Here is a 20,816-nt window from a genome sequence, read left to right on the forward strand (position 1 = left end):
GTGAACTCTTTCCTCCCCTCCCGTGAACTCTTTCCTCCCCTCCCGTGAACTCTTTCCTCCCCTCCCGTGCTCCGTGAAAATCAGGGCAAAATCGTGGGTGCGCGGTATACGCCGATACCCGATTTCCCGTGCCGAGTTTTGAATACTGCGCCGACATATACCGAGCGCAGTACACTCGGGTATAGTCGGGCAGTCTCGGCTCCTTCCGCGCTCACGTCCTGGACGTACAGGACGTCAGCGCGGGTAGCCGAGCATTGCCGACAATACACGAGTGTACTGCGCTCTGTATATGTCGGCGCAGTATTCAAAACTCGGCACGGGAAACGAGCGGGGAGGACGCCGCAGAAGGACGCCGGACCCGCCGAAGAGGACACCGGACCCACCGCAGAAGGACACCCGAAGCAGCAGAAGGACACCGGACCCGCCGCAGGACACCCGAAGCCGCAGAAGGACGCCGGACCCGCCGAAGAGGACACCCGAAGCCGCAGACGAACCCGACGAGGCCGCCGCGCAAGACACCAAACCTGTAAGTACAAGAAAAACTTTTTTTCCACAGGATTCGGGTCAACTTTAGGGGTGCGCGGTATACGCGGGAGCGCGTTATACCACGATAAATACGGTATGTGCCACTGTGTGTTGGTCTATCACATAAAATAAAATTGTTGGTTGTAACATGAGAGAATGTAGAAAACTTCAAGGGGTGTGAATACTTTTTCAAGGCACTGTGTGTCCTCCTGGAGATAAGAGACCATTTCCCTCACGCAGGAGATTTCCTCTCACTTCCTGTTGGACCCCCAGGACCGGAAGTGAGTGACAAATTCCCTCGAATCACCATATAATCCCCTCATAGGGAAGTCCCACATTATATAACTTTTATAGAAAGATTTAAAAACAAACAAGACCGCTCTAATCTCCTCCATGACGATCTCTCCCCTCCTCCTCCTCCTCCTCCTCTCTCTTTCTCCCGCCATCTGTCACTTTCTCTCCCCCCTCACACTGCACCACGTGACCTCCTCCAATCGCCGTCGGCGCGCTTTTTGATCACGTGACAGGCGAAAGCTCATGCAGCCTGGCCGGTCCCACTAACAGCACGGGACGGGGGGGGTTGGTGGTACCGCCACATACCCCCGCCGTGGCGTTGCCTTTCCCGCGCCCCGTTAATACTCCCGCCCCTGTCTTCCAGCGCGGCGGGTGGGCTTTATTATGAACTCGCTCTTTACCGGCACATGTGACTCTCGGCCACCCCTGCAGAGGTGTTTGGTTCGCTCCGACAGGCTGTGTTTACACTCGGCCCCTCTGCGGAGCGTACCATGTCAATAGGGGAGGGCGATTTGGGATTTTAAGCCGTTTCAGCTTCTGTTTTTGTTTTAATTGGAAGCAGTGGAAATAAATAAGAGATATCGTATTAAAAAATAATAGAGGATGTGAAAATGAGGCTGAGTTTGCTGTGTGAGTTTGTGTAAAATATTATTAAAATTCTGAACACCCCTTTTGTTTTCACAGTAATGGTACATTCCATTCTATAACTCTCTCCCAGGCTGTCGGGCTGCCCAGTATATGAAGAGCCGGCTGGATGGTGCTCAGCCCCTCGGGTGGGCGTGTTAAGTGACATACCGGCGATCATAGAAACGGCCTGATCCCGTACTGAGCCATGAGTACCGGCCATGGAAGCCGCTAAATCCTCCGAGCGGAAGCGGCGCCGGCGGCCCCTGGGTGAGCGCCTCCCCGCCCCCCTCACTGTGAACGGCAGCTGCCGGCCCGGAGAGGAGGAGGAGGCCGGGGCCAAGCAAGTGGAGAAAAAGGACGAGGCCTGCGCCCGGCCCCCCGGAGTGGGAGGAGAGGTCTCCCGGCCCCGCTACAGCCTGCTGGCCGAGGTCGGACGGGGGACGTACGGCGTGGTGTACGAGGCGGTGGCCCGGAAGACCGGAGCCCGGGTGGCGGTGAAGAAGATCCGCTGTGACGCCCCGGAGAACGTGGAGCTGGCCCTGTCCGAGTTCTGGGCCCTGACCAGCCTCCGCCGCCGCCACCCCAACGTCGTCCGCTTCGAGGAGTGCGTCCTCCAGAGGAACGGCCTGGCCCAGAAGATGAGCCACGGGAACAAGAGCAGCCACCTCTACCTCCGCCTGGTGGAGGCCTCCCTCAAGGGTGAGACCCGGGGGGGGTGTGTCCGGGGTACCGGGAGAGATAGGGGGTGTGTCCGGCCTACCGGGAGAGACAGGGGTTACCGGGAGGGGGTGTGTCAGGGGGATGGGGACTACAGGCCTCGGTTATCTCTAGCTCGGGGTGCCTGGGACGTTGCAGGACCCGGTTGCCTCTGGCTGTCGGTGGCCCTGGGACGTTGCAGGCCCTGGTTGGAGGTGTCTGGGACGTTGCAGGCCCCGGTTGCCTCTGGCTGTCAGTGGCCCTGGGACATTGCGGCCTCGGTTGCCTCTGGCTGTCGGTGACCCTGGGACATTGCGGCCCCGGTTGCCTCTGGCTGTCGGTGACCCTGGGACATTGCGGGCCCCGGTTGCCTCTGGCTGTCAGTGGCCCTGGGACATTGCGGCCCCGGTTGCCTCTGGCTGTCGGTGACCCTGGGACGTTGCGGGCCCCGGTTGCCTCTGGCTGTCGGTGACCCTGGGACGTTGCGGGCCCCGGTTGCCTCTGGCTGTCGGTGACCCTGGGACGTTGCGGGCCCCGGTTGCCTCTGGCTGTCGGTGGCCCTGGGACGTTGCGGGTCCCGGTTGCCTCTGGCTGTCGGCGGCCTGGGACGCTGCGGGCCTCCGGTTACCTCTGGCTGTCGCGGGCCCTGGTTGGAGGTGCCTGGGACGTTGCGGGCCCCCGGTTGCCTCTGGCTCAGTGGCCATGGGACGTTGCAGGCCCCCGGTTGCCTCTGTCTGTCGGTGGCCCTGGGACGTTGCAGGCCCCCGGTTGCCTCTGTCTGTCGGTAGCGCTGGGACATTGCGGCCCCGGTTGCCTCTGTCTGTCGGTGGCCCTGGGACGTTGCAGGCCCCGGTTGCCTCTGTCTGTCGGTGGCCCTGGGACGTTGCAGGCCCCGGTTGCCTCTGGCTGTCGGTGGCCCTGGGGCGTTGCAGGCCCCGGTTGCCTCTGGCTGTCGGTGGCCTGGGATGCTGCGGGCCCCGGGTTGCCTCTGGCTGTTGGCGGCCCTGGGATGCTGCGGGCCCCCGGTTGCCTCTGGCTGTCGGTGGCCTGGGATGCTGCGGGCCCCGGTTGCCTCTGGCTGTCGGTGGCCTGGGATGCTGCGGGCCCCGGGTTGCCTCTGGCTGTTGGCGGCCCTGGGATGCTGCGGGCCCCCGGTTGCCTCTGGCTGTCGGCGGGCCTGGGATGCTGCGGGCCCCGGTTGCCTCTGGCTGTCGGTGGCGCTGGGATGTTGCGGGTGGCTGGGGACTGCAGGCTTTGGTTACCCAATAGTTTGGCAGTCCATTCTGCAGTGTAGTTGAGCACCATAGGCAATGACGTTCCAAAACATCTGGGGTGCCAAGGTTCTCCATCACTGGATTGGGTAGTTGGGTCTTCATGGCACTTTGGATTACCTGGGATGAGGCTTACACTAGGCCGCCTTCCTCTAATGTGGATGTACAGACATCACTTTGATGCGCATGTTTCCTAAAGTGTTCTTTACACATGCAACCTCAGTCTGAAGTGTGACATAAAAGCAAACCTGTCCAGCCTGCTCTGTGCGTTTGTTTTGCACAGAGCAGCCCCGAACCTCTTCCTGGGTCCCCCACTGGTGCTATTGGCTCCTCCCTGCTGAGTGCCCCCATAGCAAGCTGCTTGCTATGGGGGCACTTGCTTTGGAGCCCTGCTGTGTCTTTGACACACAGAACGGGGCTCGGCTCCACCCCTACCCATTGGCTAGCAGCGGTGGGAACAATGGCTCTCGTTGCTGCCTCTGATCCAATGCGGGGGGAGAGCAGCTGCTCTCATGCACATCGCCGAATCAAGATCAGGTAAGTAATGTGGGGGGGGGGGGGGGGGTCTGCACACAGGTGAAAAACTTTCAGCCTTTAGAACCACTCGGGGGGGGGGGGGTTTGGTGTAGAGACGGTAGTAAGGCCACCCTTGCCCCAAGGTGCCCTGGATTATGCAAAAATGGGCTAGAATATCCTATTGGTCTCCGTTATAAATGTTCTCCCTCAATTCCCCCCCCCCCCCCCCCCCCGAGGTTAGCTTAAACAGTGGGGGGGGGGTTGTGGGAGGTAAACGCTTGCCATATAAACCGACCCGAATATAAGCCGAGGCACCCAATTTTACCACAAACTGGGAAAACATTGACTCGTATAATTCTAGTGTCCATCTGCATGCCTCACTGTGCCCATGCCTCACTGTGCCCATGCCTCACTGTGCCCATGCCTCACTGTGCCCATGCCTCACTGTGCCCATGCCTCACTGTGCCCATGCCTCACTGTGCCCATGCCTCACTGTGCCCATGCCTCACTGTGCCCATGCCTCACTGTGCCCATGCCTCACTGTGCCCATGCCTCACTGTGCCCATGCCTCACTGTGCCCATGCCTCACTGTGCCCATGCCTCACTGTGCCCATGCCTCACTGTGCCCATGCCTCACTGTGCCCATGCCTCACTTGACGTGTAACATGGGAGTCTATGGAAGGGGTGCCCGGCTTTGAAAAATCGGTGCTCCCCGGCCGTAGGTCCCCTGGACAGCAAACTTTGCACATTTGTAGAGGAAGAGGGGCGCTACACATGTGCGAAGTTTAGGGTCCAGGGGAACTACGGCCGGTACCGGGTCCCCAAAGTCCAGGAGATCAGGCACAAAAATGACTTGAGTATAAGCCGAGGGGGCATTTTCAGCACAAAAATGTGCTGAAAAACTCGGCTTCTACTCGAGTATATACGGTAAATGTTTATAAATTCTTCAAATATACCCAAAGATTTTCGTCGATCCAAACAAAGCTCGTGTGATCGGCTCAGCTGGTAATGTGGAGGAGGCTCTTCAGGCGGGGCAAGGCCCGGCTTTGTTTGCCGATTATGCTGTGATATGAGGGACTGTTGCTGGGGGCTAATCACAGGCAGGTGTTCCCCGGGGCCCGTCATCTGTCAGCTGTGGGAATGGAGCCAAGGGAATACAAATACTGTATGTAGGTTTGGATTTGTCTTCTGTTTAGGGGCATTGCTTTTATACAAGCCTTCCAATGGATTTACAAAGAGTTTGCATTCACTTTTTACTTGGTCAGTGGTGTGTTGTCCTATGGCCTAGGCTCAAGAATTCACTTTGCTTTGGAGGGAGGGATTCAACTTGTGTCTGGGGCTCCCACTTTTCGAAGTCCCCCCCGGGGTTGGGGTTGCAGATGGCCAGTGGACAGTTTTTAGAGAACTGGACTAGTCTGCGCAGTGATTTTTCTCACTTCTGTTCCAAGACAAAGCAATAAACGGCTAATATTATACAGGATTTATACAGCGCTAACTGTTTGCTCTGTGCTTTACAACATGAGGGCAGACAGTACAGTTACAATTCAGTACAGGAGGGATTGGAGGGCCCTGCTCGTTAGAATTTACAATCTGGAATAGGCTGTTTTCGAGATGCAACTTCTCCGCCGTTTCCGGGTATGGGCTGCGGGACTGGGCGTTCCTATTTTGATTGACAGTCTTCCGAGAGGCTTCCGACGGTCGCATCCATCGCGTCACGATTTTCCGAAAGAAGCCGAACGTCGGTGCGCAGGCGCAGTATAGAGCCGCACCGACGTTCGACTTCTTTCGGCTACGAGTGACGCGATGGATGCGACCGTCGGAAGCCTCTCGGAAGACTGTCAATCAAGAAGGAACGCCCGCTCCCGAAGACCCATACCCGGAAGCGACGGAGAAGATCGCTCTCTACAACGGTAAGTACTGCTCGGATTTTAAAACTAGCCGACACTAGACAAAATGAGCATACATCTAAGGGTAAAAATTGTTTTATGGGTGAACTTCCGCTTTAAAGGGGTTGTAAAGGTTCAGGTCTTAATCATACATGCCGCTGCTGTTCAGTTGGGTATGCGTGCCATTGCTTCAGTGACTGTGCCGTTACCGGTGACTTGTCGGTATGGTTCATCTATCGAGATGGTTCCTGTAAGGCAGGGGTGCCCAACCTTTTGAAGCACAAGGGCCACTTAAGCAACTTTGTAACCAGTCGCGGGCCACAATGAGCGGAGCGGATGAAGGGTTACGACTACTCTATAGGCCCTCTGATCCACCCAGATGGAAGGGGACAAATTCCCTTCTGTTTTTCGGATTGGAGGTAGGCGGGGGTAAACGGACATGTGTCGCTCTATAGAGGTGAATTGAGGGTCCCATTTGGTCGGGCTGATCACGTGAAAAGGGCCTAAGACTGCTTTCACACTGATGTGCTGCGGTTTACCCACACCCACTGTGTATCCTGCTGCATAGACTCCGTGCCTGTAGCAAAAGCTAGCTCTGTGGAGGAAGCATCACCTTATGAGGCTCTGCTCCGCAACCTGCGATCTGGGCTTGCCAACCCATCATTCCAGATCAGGAGGTCGTGGGCCACATCAGAGGTCTACGCGGGCCACTGGTTGGCCACCCCTGCTTCAAGGACTGCGCAGGCGCAATCCTTGCCAATGGAAATCTCCACCTCGGCCGTCCCTGTGGATTGGAGGATGTTAAAAAAAGAGCCAGGAGGCCGAGCGAGCCGACTGGCCACTTATCTCAAACTCCACGTCGCCCTGGAGGTTCGGTGATTTCCATCGGCAAGGATTGCGCCTGCGCAGTCCTTACAGGAACCATTTCGATAGCCGGAACCATATCGTCAGATCACCGGCACGTCCTGTGCGCATGTTTGGGAGTGACGTTATCGCAGCTTCCGACCAATCACATGGTCGGAGCTGCGATACCCAGAGATACCCCCGGGTGAGATGCTGCCGGAGGGGAGGGCAGGACCGCTGCGGGGGTTTCGATGTAAGGTAAGTAATTCATGAGCTAGTATGCTCTCACAGCGTTTTTCAACCACTTTAAGTCGGCAGCTACACATTTTGTAGCTGTCCTGTCCTGCAGGTAGGTGTAAGACAGGAGGAAGGAATAGATCAGGGATATGCAATTAGCAGACCTCCAGCTGTTGCAAAACTACAAGTCCCATCATGCCTCTGCCTCTGGGTGTCATTCTTGTGGTTGTCAGTCTTGCTATGCCTCATGGGACTTGTAGTTCTGCAACAGCTGGAGGTCCGCTAATTGCATATCCCTGGAATAGATTATCTGGTTGTGTGGAGAGTGACCTGACCTAGTCTTGGAGGTGACGGGTGATCTACAAAGCATGTACACTCTGTTCACATTAAGCCCTGATGAGATGGAGTTCAGTCTGATCTGTAGTCTGCTTGGGTTTCATAACGAGGAAATCCTTTATCTCTTAGGGAGAGCCTAGGTAATGTCTCCTTTTCTCCAGCGGCAGCTGTAGATGCGGCAGACATGTAAACACCTCTGTCCCTGGAGGCAGATTTGTTGGAAGTGTAATCGGGCTACTTGTTGGAGCAGAAGGTAAATCGCCTCATCTGTCACTTCCATGGTAAACATTGACCTTTGCTTGCTGTTGAAGGCTCCCCCATGTTGGTAAATTTGGCTGATCCTGCTGCGGAGTAAGCGATAGGAAGAGTCCTGCCTAGGTTTGGTTTCTATTAGAGCTTGGCCCTGGCGAGTTGGCGATCCCCAGGGTAATGTGTTTACATATAGGTGTAATGTTAAGTCCCTTGGCTTTCAATGGGAGGAAGTCTTCAGGAACCCAATGCATGGAATGTCCCAAAGGTAAAATTGTGTTATAACATTTTCTAATAGGTGGGTGGGGGTCTGCGCTGATAATCGGATGATCACATTATCAGTGCAGTGCCAATCAGCTGCCAGCCTGTGCCCCATAAAGCAGTGGTCATCAACCCTGTCCTCAGGGCCCACTAACAGGCCAGACTTTATGTATTACCTTGGGGAAATGCAGTATTGAGAATACTGAGCAATTACTGAGCAGCAAATGATATCACCTGTGACGTATTTCAGTTATCTTGCAAACCTGGCCTGTTAGAGGGTCCTGAGGACAGGGTTGATGACAACTGACATAAAGAATTGCCAGTCAGTGCCCCATCAGTAATGCCTGTCGGTGCCATTCAGATGCCACTCAGGAGCTAATCATCAGTGCCACCTATTAGTTGGCCCATCAGTTTTTTTTCCCCCCAAAGACTCTGTCTTTTTTAGCATGTACATAGGGACACAGATCGGTCACCTCCCCCAGTCAGTCCCCTTCCCCCAGTTAGAAACACTATGCAGGGCACACATTTAACCCCTTCCTCACCCCCTAGTGTTAACCCCTTCAATGCCAGTCACATTTATACAGTAATCGGTGCATATTTATAGCACTGATCGCAGTATAAATGTGAATGGTGTCCGCCATAATGTCGCAGTGCCGATAAAAATCGCAGATCGCCGCCATTACTAGTAAAAAATAATTCTGTCCCCTATTTTGTAGGCGCTATAACTTTTGCGCAAACCATTCACTTATTGCGAATTTTTACCAAAAATATGTAGAATACGTATCGGCCTAGACAGAAATAAAAAAAAAAAAAAATTGGGCTATTTATTATAGCAACAAGTAAAAAATATTGAATTTTATTTCAAAATTGACGCTTTTTTGTTTATAGTGCAAAAAATAAAAACCGCAGAGGTGATCAAATACCACCAAAAGAAAGCTCTATTTGTGGGGAAAAAGGGACGTAAATTTAGTTTGAGAGCCACGTCGCACGACCGCGCAATTGTCGGTTAAAGCGACGCAGTGCCGGAAGCTGAAATTTCACTTGGGCAGGAGGGGGGTATATGTGAATCCACTTCCTGATTCCCTTACTGAAGATGGCGGCAGCAGCACCGGAGAGAAGAGAGATAGGCTTCGGGTGCCAACATGGCAGGGGCCCTGGATAGGCAAGTGTCCTTATTTTAAAAGTCAGCAGCTGCAGGAGGAGGGTATATGTGCCCAGTAAGCAAGTGGTTAATGTGTACCCATCTTGAAAGTGATCGTCTAGCGATAAGGGCGTAAGTAGGTTTTGTTGGACATTTTTTTAACAGAACACTTTATTTTTTTGCAGGAGAACGTCTTTTCGGCTCTCTAGAAGAAGCCTGCTACCTTTGGTTTGTCATGGAGTTCTGCGAAGGTGGCGATCTCAATCAGTATATCCTCTCCAGGAGGCCAGACCCTGCAACCAACAAAAGTTTCATGTTGCAGCTCACAAGCGCCATCGCCTTTCTGCACAAGAACCAGATCGTACACCGGGACCTAAAACCTGATAACATTCTGATTACCGAACGATCGGGCGCGCCGGTCCTGAAAGTGGCAGACTTTGGCCTCAGCAAGGTATGTGCTGGGCTCACTTCCCGGGGCAAGGAAACGTCAGGGGAGGAAGTGAACGAGAACAAGACTGTGAACGTCAACAAATACTGGCTGTCTTCGGCCTGCGGCTCTGATTTTTACATGGCTCCGGAGGTGTGGGAAGGTCACTACACGGCTAAAGCCGACATATTCGCCCTGGGCATCATCATCTGGGCTATGATCGAGCGCATCACGTTTGTGGACGCCGAGACCAAGAAGGAGTTGCTGGGGACTTACATAAAGCAAGGCAGTGAGATTGTGCCTGTAGGGGAGGCGCTGCTAGAGAACCCAAAGATGGAACTTCACATCCCACAGAAACGCAGGACTTCCATGTCGGAGGGCATCCGACAGCTGCTTAAGGACATGCTGGCCGCTAATCCTCAGGATCGGCCGGATGCGTTTGAGCTGGAGACGCGGATGGACCAAGTTACATGTGCTGCTTGAGGCATTGCTCTGGTAAGCAGTCTGGGTAGAAATCGGTATAGGGGATTTGTGAGGATCGCTTTAAGGCACTGCTGAATAGTGAGCCATCGAGCACTTTCTTCCAGGGGACAGGGGTCTTCAAACTACGGCTCTCCAGTGGTTCAGGAACTACAATTCCCATCATGCCTGGTCATGTCTGTGAATGTCAGTTTTGCAATGCCTCATGGGTATGTGTAGTGACGCAACAGCTGGAGGGCCGTAGTTTGAGGATCCCTGTTATAGGATGTTAACTCTTTGACATGTTAAGCAATTTATATTTTAAGTTACTTTTTTATTGCATTTTGATGTTTTTCTCACTTTGTAGACCCAGAACATGCATATTGGTTGTTGGGACACCTTGTGTAGCTTTAACCACTTGACACCCGCCTGCCGTCAAATGACGGCGGGCGGAATGCTCTATTGTCCCGACTGGACGTCATATGACGTCCTGTCATTTAAAGCCTCTAGGGTGCGCGCACCCGTTGCGTCACTGGGGACACCACATGGCACCCGCGATTGCCCAGTAACTGAGCAGGGACGTGGACCTCTGTGTGTAAACGCAGAGCTCCACGTGCTGTCGGGAGAGGAGACCGATCTGTGTCCCTTCGGTCACCTCCCCCAGTCATCCCCCTACAGTTAGATCACACCCAGGATACACATTTAACCCCTTCCCCGCCCCCTAGTGGTTAACCCCTTCCCTGCCAGTCACATTTATACAGTTATCAATGCATATGTATAGCACTGTTCACTGTATATATGTGAATGGTCCCAAAAATGTGTCAAGTGTCCGATGTGTCCGCTATAATGTCGCAGTCCCGAAAAAAACGCAGATCGCCGCCATTCCTAGTAAAAAACAAATGCAAAATAAATCATTATGTCCCCTATTTTGTAGGCAATATAACTTTTGCGCAAACCAGGTTATTGCGATTTTTTTTTTTTTTTTTAAATATACCAAAAATATGTAGAAGAATACGTATCGGCCTAAACTGAGAAAAAAATATATATTTAAAAAAAAAAAAGGAAATTTATTATAGCAAATTGAAAAATATTGTTTTTTTCAAATTTGATGCGCTTTTTTGTTTATAGCCCAAAAAATAAAAACCGCACAGGCAATCAAATACCACCAAAAGAAAGCTTTATTTGTGGGGAAAAAAGGACGTCCATTTTGTTTGAGAGCCACGTCGCACGACCGTGCAATTGTCAGTTAAAGCGACGCAGTGCCGGAAGCTAAAATCTCGTCTGGGCAGGAAGGAGGGGGGGAAGGGAACAGTAGGCAAGTGGCTAAGGACATAAAGGATGACTGCTCTAGAGCAGCAGTTGCCAATCAGTGTTTTTTATACCACTGATGGTCCCCAATAAATTTTTGGTGGTCCTAAGACCTGGTTCACACTGGGGCGACTCGTCAGGCGTCTCAGCCGCCTGACGAGTCGCGTCCCATTCTATGCAATAGAACCGTTCTAATAGGAGCGACGCAAGTCTCTCCGACTTACATAAAGGTTCTTGTACGACTTCGGGGGCGGCTCGGGAAGAGTTGCATTGACTTCTATACAGAAGTCATTTTGCTAATCGCCTCTGAAGTCGTCTTCAGGACGCCTTGCAGAGTCGCCCCCAAAGTCGTGCCCCCACAGTGTGAACCGGCTCTCAGGGGCACTGTCACAAATTAACATTGTGGCAGATGTATACTGCCTAATGTTCTAAATGTGCGTGTGCGCTTTGATACCAGGTGCCGCTCTGTAGTTCAGCTCCTGTGAGCCCAGAGGTAGATCAGAGGGGGGGGGGGGGCGGGCGGGCGGAGGGGGTGAAGGAGGCGGACTTTCTAATGGCTGTGCTGATTGGACTGGGGAGGGAGCACAGCTTAAAAGCAGAGTTTTAAAGTCAGCAGCTGCTGACTTTTAAAATAAGAACACTTGCGTATCCAGGGCCCCTGCCATGTTGGCACCCAAAGCCTATCTCTAGTGCTGCCGCCATCTTCAGTAAGGGAATCAGGAAGTGGCTTCACTTCCTGGTTCCCTACTGAGCATGCGTGAGTAGCGCTTTGCGACCCGAATGGTACTTGCTGTCTTCTGGGACCTGTGTCGGTGGAGAGGGAGGAGGCTCCGGACATGGCGTAGATATCTGCAGATAATGTGGCAACCCATTGCTGGAGTTGGGAGCAAATTCCAGTGTTAGACGCGTATCTGCTCCCCTCTGAAAGGTGATAATTCTGGCACCAGGGGGGGGGGGGGGGGGGGAAATCTTGAGTGTAAGTTCCATGCATTCTCTGGTGCTCTCCTGTGGGTGGTCCCTGCTATCATTTGTATACAATGCAGGGCTTTTTGGCCTTCATGGTATAATGTTGTGTGAATGGCCCTGGGGACTGGTTGCAAATATGGGGGTGACAGTGGCAATGGGGCATCATTTCTCCTATTGAGAACGATGGGACACTATTCCTCTACCGAATACCTAATGTAATATTTACTTCTACTGATGCCAGGAAAATTTCCACTCCTGCTGGCCGCAGCCTGCCCCCCAAGGTCTGAAGGACAAACTGTCCCTTTAGAAAGTTGAGACCCCCTGCCCTAGATTGCAGTCATTAAACGCTTGCAGTGTATGGGGACCCACGGCAAGATTTTTGTAATCCTTTCTGTTGGCCTTCAATAAATATCTACAGATGGCCATTATGTGGGAGAAGCTTGCTGCCTTCATGCGGAGCCTCTGGCTTCACTCTGTCAGTGAAGGGCAAGTATTCTGAAATTAGAAGGTAGAGAAGGTGTGGAATTTAGCTCCGTCCTTTGAAGTCTCTATTGACTTTTGTACTAGTAACACTCAAGGTGTCATCTGTAGAAATGCTGGGAACTTCAGACCTGTCACCCTTACCTGGACCATCTGTTGGGTGAGCCCTCTACCCCTTTTGGATCTAATAGAGGACCTGTGTGGTCCAAACCTGATCCGTTTGCTGAAGCTTTTTGATGCAAACAGCTTGGTGTGAATCTGTAACCTGTTAGGCTGGATTCTGTAGTATCTTGTTGCTGTTGTACTTATTCACCCAGCTCCCCGGAGCAAACATGCTGTTACACTTATTGTATCTGTCATTCAATAAGTAGCAAGGGCTATTCATGCGGATACTACAGAGCAGTCACTATATCTGGTCTCCCCAGGAGCCTGCACTCACTATATCTGGTCTCCCCAGGAGCCTGCATTCACTATATCTGGTCTCCCCCGGGAGCCTGCATTCACACTATATGTGGTCTCCCACAGAACATGGAAATGCAATTATCTTAGTAAATATAAACTGCTAAATACCTTTCTCATCAGCAGTATATAGCAGCCTTGTGACTTCTATCAGTGTCTGGTTAAAGCTTGTAGGAGTTTTTTGTTTTTTGTTTTCCCCTGATTGTCCTTTGAGGCTGCAGGATCCCTGACACTCTGTCTGGACAGTGCCGATTGGCTGTGTGCTGGTCACATGCACCTTCCAAGAAATAAACTAGTAAAAAAAAACTCTAGTAATGCACACCAAACTGAGAATGTGTGGAGTGCCCCCAAGGCTTTGTTGTAGGAGGAGATTGAATGCAGAGTCCTGGGTTTAGTAACACAACACAGTGGGGTTTTTAAGCTTGTGTCCCTATAGACAAAAAATTACCCCATCCATTGCTACTTCAATCAGTGCAAGGGTTAATCCATAGTGTTAAATTGTTACGCAAAGCACAATTGGGTAGCATTCGGGCTCATGCACACAGCCTTATGATTTTATGTAGGATCTTGCATAAAATGTCTGTACACTATGCATGTAGTGTATGTGCTGATGTTTACATGCATACAGCACTATTCCCTATTGGTAAGATGCCGGTGGCCCCTGTCTCCTAGCTTCCTTGGGTTGCTAGGACGCAGCCAGCCCCTGAGCCCCATGTCTCCTAGCTTCCTTGGGTTGCTAGGACGCAGCCAGCCCTTAAGCCCCATGTCAACTAGCTTCCTTGGGTTGCTAGGACGCAGCCAGCCCCTGAGCCCCATGTCTCCTAGCTTCCTTGGCTAGCTAGGACGCAGCCAGCCCCTGTCTCCTAGCTTCCTTGGCTAGCTAGGACGCAGCCAGCCCCTGTCTCCTAGCTTCCTTGGCTAGCTAGGACGCAGCCAGCCCCTGTCTCCTAGCTTCCTTGGGTTGCTAGGACGCAGCCAGCCCCTGTCTCCTAGCTTCCTTGGGTTGCTAGGACGCAGCCAGCCCCTGTCTCCTAGCTTCCTTGGGTTGCTAGGACGCAGCCAGCCCCTGTCTCCTAGCTTCCTTGGGTTGCTAGGACGCAGCCAGCCCCTGTCTCCTAGCTTCCTTGGGTTGCTAGGACGCAGCCAGCCCCTGTCTCCTAGCTTCCTTGGGTTGCTAGGACGCAGCCAGCCCCTGTCTCCTAGCTTCCTTGGGTTGCTAGGACGCAGCCAGCCCCTGTCTCCTAGCTTCCTTGGGTTGCTAGGACGCAGCCAGCCCCTGTCTCCTAGCTTCCTTGGGTTGCTAGGACGCAGCCAGCCCCTGTCTCCTAGCTTCCTTGGGTTGCTAGGACGCAGCCAGCCCCTGTCTCCTAGCTTCCTTGGGTTGCTAGGACGCAGCCAGCCCCTGTCTCCTAGCTTCCTTGGGTTGCTAGGATGCAGCCAGCCCCTGAGCCCCATGTCTCCTAGCTTCCTTGGGTAGCTAGGACGCAGCCAGCCCCTGTCTCCTAGCTTCCTTGGGTTGCTAGGACGCAGCCAGCCCCTGTCTCCTAGCTTCCTTGGGTTGCTAGGACGCAGCCAGCCCCTGTCTCCTAGCTTCCTTGGGTTGCTAGGACGCAGCCAGCCCCTGTCTCCTAGCTTCCTTGGGTTGCTAGGACGCAGCCAGCCCCTGTCTCCTAGCTTCCTTGGGTTGCTAGGACGCAGCCAGCCCCTGTCTCCTAGCTTCCTTGGGTTGCTAGGACGCAGCCAGCCCCTGTCTCCTAGCTTCCTTGGGTTGCTAGGACGCAGTCAGCCCCTAAGCCCCCTGTCTCCTAGCTTCCTTGGGTTGCTAGGACGCAGCCAGCCCCTAAGCCCCCTGTCTCCTAGCTTCCTTGGGTTGCTAGGACGCAGTCAGCCCCTAAGCCCCCTGTCTCCTAGCTTCCTTGGGTTGCTAGGACGCAGCCAGCCCCTGTCTCCTAGCTTCCTTGGGTTGCTAGCAGGCAGAAATTTATGGCAGACGTGTCAACCCAAGTGTGGAATTAAGTGGAGTATGCCTTGTTTACCTGTCTGAGTAAGCAAGAGGAGCCGATTTGCAGTGTAGACGTCTAAATGAAGGCACATGGGTTTACATGTTTTGCAACCTTAAATACGGTCTGTGTGCAAGTTTACTGATCTATACATGGACCCATTTATTGTGTGTATAGAAAATGCATCTGCTTTCAGTGTTGAGCTGCGGTGATCACACTGCTTTTTTGCAACTGTGTGCATGAGCCCTTAAGAGGCATATAATGGCGTTGTGTGGCATAGTGTAAATCTCTGCCTGGAGTAGTAGCGCTGTGATCCGGCACTAGGTTCAGGTGAGATTACCATCCCTGTATCTTCCCCGTACCAGTGAGAAGACGCAGTGTTTCCAGACTGCTCCGTTATGAATTCATCTGGCCATTCATGCTTTAATAATGCAGCTTATATAACGTGCCCTGTGCCCGGGGGGCTGTGCGGCGGATCGTACAGCTGCTTCCTGAGAGCTGCCACCTCTGCACATTCCTCTGCACCCCCCCCCCCCACTTTGTCCCCATCACTGACTGTCCTAAATCCTCACGTGTCTGTGCCAGCTTGCCCGTGCCATGTTGCCCCCCTCCACTCGCTGAGAAACCTTTTATCATGTCACATGTGCAAGCTCAGAAATGGGTCAGCCAGTCATTAAGGCCAGTGCTGATGCGGATGGGTTTGCAATGTAGTGCTCAATGGCCGCTACATGGCAGGAATCGGGGGGGGCGGGGGAGGGTGGCATTTTTGGGGATTGAAGAATGTAATGGTACTGAAGCATGCTTTTTATATTCACATCTAGGTGTGTTGGGCCTTTTTCTGACCTAAGCCTCAGCTCTAAGGCCCCATTCACACCTGAGCGTAACGTTTTCAGGCAGAAAGTTGTGCAATTTTTGCTGCGATTTTTTGTACAGGTCAAAAGGTCACCATTGTAAAAAGCAGAAAAACACCCAAATCTGCCTTAAGTGCTTATTCACACCTAGGCGTATATACGCCTGAAGCGCGACGCTCGTGCCGCTGGAGGGGCGAATTTACATTGATGTCTATGAGATGGTTTACATCTCACGCCAAACGCTGTACGCCTGCCGCCTGAAAACAAGTCCTGGACCCTTTTTTTTCAGGCGGCATTCAGCATAGACATCAATGTAAAATGATTTGTAAAAAAAAAAAGTTTACAAATCGCAGCAGCGTACGCCGCGTTATAGTGTGAATGCAGCCTAAGTCCCAGAACTTGCTTGAGCTTCAGGCGTTTTGGGGCTTCTGGCTTCAGGCTCCATTCACATCTAGGCGTTTTCGCGCCAGACGCCCGCCGCTATTGCAGCCTGCAATACGCTGGAGGGGTGATTTTACATTGTCGGCTATGGAGATGGTTCACATCTCCACGCCGAAACGCCTGAAGCTCAAAACAAGTCCCGGACCCTTTTTTTTTCGGGCGGCTTCGGCGTTCGGGCATAGCTGACAGTGTCAAATCACCCCTCCAGCAATAAGGCTGAAAAACGACGCGTTTTGTTGCCGCAAATCGCGGAACAAAACGCCTATTTAATGTCGCCGCATATCGCCAACGCAAAGGTGTGAATGCAGCCTCAGGCGTTTTGGGGCTTCTGGCTTCAGGCGCTTCTGGCTTCAGGCGTTTTGGCGCCTCTGGCGTTTTGGCACAGAGATGTGAACCATCTCCATAGAGAATAGAATTTTTTTTTTTTCCCCTCCAGCGTTTTGTAGCTTCAAGCTACAAAACCCCCGGGTGTGAATGGGGTCTAAAAACGCATCACAAGAAAAATCCCATTAATTTCCATGGGTCCCTGTTCACATCTAAGCGTTCTGTCGCCTAAAGCAAAATACCGTACCTGTCGCTCAAAGTACAGGAGCTTTTTTTGACAGATTACAGGTGTTTTTTTTTTCATTCTTTGTGACCTTTTTGACCTGTACAAAAATCACAGTAAAAATAGTGACTTTCTGCCTGAAAAACTATACACACAGGTGTGAATGGAGCCGACATGGAAAACTATCTTGTATCTTTTTACGCCAAAATCACTTTTTTAAATTTGAAATTTTAAAAATCTAATTTGATTTCGAATAAAAAAATCTTATTGATTATTGAACCTGATTGAGACTACAGAACACCTCCCCACTTCTCATGCCAAAGGTGAGTGCTCTGTGGTTCAGGACAGGATAAGACTACCTACTTGATTTGTACACTTGGAGATGCAGAAAGTTGCATTGATTGATATATTTATATATACAGTATTTATCGGGGTATTGCGCGCTCCGGCGTATAGCGCGCACCCCTAAGGCTGCATTCACACCTCCGCGACAAGATACGCCGCGTACGCGGCGTATTTTGCCGCGAGTGTGTAACTTTTTTTTTTTTTTTTTTACAAAGCCTTCCCATTGCTTTGTATGGCCGAACGCCAATGCTGCCTGAAAAAAAGGGTCCAGGACTTTTTTTAAGGCGTACAGCGTCTGAGATGTGAACCATCTCATAGACAGCAATGGGAATTCTCCCCTCCAGCGGCACGAGCGTCGGGCGTTTTGTCGCGGAGGTGTGAATGGGGCCTAAAGTGGACCCGCATTCCTGTAAAAAAAAAGATTTTAGTACTTAGTTTTGGTGTCTTTGGCGTCCATCGGCGGCCTCGTCGGGTCCGGCGTCCCTCTGCGGCTTCGGTGGTGTCCTCGTCGGGTCCGGCGTCCTTCTGCGGTGTCCTCCCCGCTCGATCCCCGCGCCGAGTTTGAACTACTGCGCCGGCATATACCGAGCGCAGTACACTCGTGTATAGTCGGGCAGGATCGGCTCCTCTCGCGGTCACGTCCAGGATGTGACTGCGAGGGAAGTCGACCCTGCCCGACTATACACGAGTGTACTGCGCTCGGTATATGCCGGCGCAGTAGTTCAAACTCGGCGCGGGGATCGGCGTATATCGCGCACCCACGATTTTGCCCTTAAATACGGTAATGCCAAAAAGTTTTACGTTGGTTTTTGCTTAGCCAGAGCAAGCTTGAGCATAACTTTATACCATGCATGGTTTTTCTCTCCTTGGACCCCGAGAATACCTGGGGGGGGGGGGTCACATGGTTTTAGGATTTCGGTAGATCATTCCCAGCTGCACCTGTAAGGCAGCCAGGGCTGCTGCTATCCACATGGGATAGTTTTTCCCCTTTATACACTATAGGGACGGAGTGTTCCCAGACATGGGAGATGACATGGATCTCCTGAAGTTGTTTCCTGGGGATTCCACCCAAATCCTCCCTTTCCTTCTAAGCTCTTTGATATGCAGCTATGCGGAATCCCCCGTGGGCTTGTGCAGATTGATTCTTCACATTTCATCCTGTAATGTAACATGGCAGATTGTTTACCCATCAATGTCCAAAAAATCTAGCTGAAGATGCAGGTTCAGTATACATTGGGGGGTGATGGGAACCACCTCTGTAATGCAGCACCCCCTCCACCCCCATGCTTTCTCTGAATGCTGCTAGTATAGAAATTCAAGTCCAACAGTACCTCTGCTCCCCTAAATATTAGAGGCGCTCCAGGCTCTCCCCCCAAAAAGTCTGCAGCTACAAATACTGTAGCTGACTCTTAATATTGGGGCACTTGCCTGTCCAGGGATCCAGCGGTGTCTTCACCCCAACTGATTTTCTCAATCGGCTATCGGGTGCTGGTCCCGCTTTGCTTTGTGAAGGTGCCGGCTGAGGGGGGTGGAGGGGGCTGAACTGTCAAAACCAGGTACATCCCCCCCCCAGTGTTGCCAACCTACCAGATTGAAATTTACTGGCACAACACCCGAAATTTACGGGCACAGCCACGTTTTTCCTGGCAGGAATTTAGGTGCATATTTAATTTTTAGGTGCAAATTTCAGTATTTAGGCTACAAACAAGTACACTAGGCAAATGGCAATGTGATTTTAGGTAGATATTAAGGTAAAAAAAAACATATTTTTGATATAATAAGGGCAAATTATTTAGTCACGTCACCCTCTGCCTCCATCCCCCTCTGCCACCAACACCCCCTGCCTTCACCCCCCTCTGTGGTACCACAATCTCCCCCTGCCACCAATCACCCCCTGCCTCCATCGTCTCCTGTCTCCATCCCCCTCTGGTGCCACCACCAACCCGTCTCCATCCCCCACCCTCTGCGGTGCCACCACCGCCCTCTGCGGTGCCACTATCCCCCCCTGCCTCCATCCCCCCCTGCCTCCATCCCCCTCTGCGGTGCCACCATCACCCCCTGCCTCCAATCTTCATGCGCAGTTCCAAGCCGAACTGATCTCGGCTACTTTTACTGGCACATTCCCACAACCACGGACATTTACGAACGGGGGTGAAAAGGTGCCCGTTTTTACGAACTGTCCGTAAAAATACGGACGGTTGGCAACACTGCCCCCCCCCCAAAAAAAAAATGTGGCGGCAGTAAAGCTCAGCTTTAAAGGGGTTGTAAAGGTACGATTTTTTTTTTCCCTAAATATCTTCCTTTACCTTAGTGCAGTCCTCCTTCACTTACCTCATCCTTCCATTTTGCTTTTAAATGTCCTTATTTCTTCTGAGAAATCCTCACTTCCTGTTCTTCTGTCTGTAACTCCACACAGTAATGCAAGGCTTTCTCCCTGGTGTGTCGTGCTCGCCACGACACTAAAGGGCAATAAAGTGGCCCTTTGTTTGAAAAGTTTGGAGACCCCTGGTTTACGTGGTTGTGTTTAGTGTATTTTTTTCTCGATATTGCGCCTGAAACACCGATTTCAACAACTGCCATTTTATGATCTAAGGCTGTGATCATCAGCAGCTCCTGTCCTCAGGGCCCACTAACAGGCCAGCAAGATAACTGAAATAGATCACAGGTGAGATCATTTGCTGCTCAGTGATTGCAGTATTCTAGTCTGCATCTTCCCAAGGTAATACATAAAACCTGGCCTGTTGGTGGGCCCTGGGGACAGGGTTGATGACCACTGCTGACCATAGGATTACTATCATGTATTTTCCTGTAGAAGCCCCTTGTGTAGACTTTCAAAAAGCACCAAGACTGCCGCCATCTTGGATAGAATGTCAGCAGGCTCCGAGCTGTGAAGTGACCTCACTTGACAGCTCAGAGCCTGCTGACATTCTATCCAAGATGGCGGCAGTCTTGGTGCTTTTTGAAAGTCTACACAAGGGGCTTCTACAGGAAAATCCATGATAGTAATCCTATGGGATGATCTGTGATGGGTCTCTAAACAGTACTGCTAGCAGTTTTTTAAGCCTGCCTCAAATTTCCACTAACTGGCTTTCTTTATTTTTATTTACAGGTTTAAAGTGGAATCAAGGCTTTGTGCGATCTTTCCAGGACCTGGACCCACTGCTGCACCTCCCTCTGCCTGCACGCTTGTGGATTCTGTGACTAGATCTGTAAAATGTTCTAGAATTAAAAAATTTGGAGCCCAATTTCAACATCCTCAACCTTTCACTGGTGCTGGCTACCCAACATTACCTTCCATGGGAATGCCCTGTACCCCCTATGGGCACGCACTGTTACTAGCTGCTGGTGAATTTTGTAGGGTTTTCATAGATGGGTTGAAGCCCCCCTTCTGCTGCTGGTAGCATGAATCTGATGGGGCTGATTTATTGGGTTATCCTAGAACAGTGATGGCGAACCTTGGCACCCCAGATGTTTTGGAACTACATTTCCCATGATGCTCTTGCACTCTGCAGTGTAGCTGAGCATCATGGGATATGTAGTTCCAAAACATCTGTGGTGCCAAGGTTCGCCATCACTGTCCTAAAGCTTTTTTGCCTTTTTTGGGGGGGAGTTGGCATTGTTTGCAGCCCAAGTTTATTTAGGGTGAGCTGT

General features: G+C 51.9%; 1 protein-coding gene across 1 annotated transcript; it reads left to right on the forward strand.

The window, feature by feature from the left end:
- Positions 1–1,539: 1,539 nt before the first annotated feature.
- STK35 (serine/threonine kinase 35) lies at positions 1,540–20,410 on the forward strand. The gene is made up of 3 exons (XM_040330162.1): positions 1,540–2,145; positions 9,068–9,804; positions 20,275–20,410. The coding sequence occupies exons 1-2, from the start codon at positions 1,665–1,667 to the stop codon at positions 9,790–9,792; spliced, it is 1,206 nt and encodes a 401-aa protein (XP_040186096.1). The 5' UTR covers positions 1,540–1,664; the 3' UTR covers positions 9,793–9,804; positions 20,275–20,410.
- The last annotated feature ends 406 nt before the right edge of the window (positions 20,411–20,816 follow it).

Source organism: Rana temporaria, chromosome 12 (genome assembly GCF_905171775.1).
Source record: "Rana temporaria chromosome 12, aRanTem1.1, whole genome shotgun sequence".
In the NCBI taxonomy this organism is placed as follows: domain Eukaryota; kingdom Metazoa; phylum Chordata; class Amphibia; order Anura; family Ranidae; genus Rana; species Rana temporaria.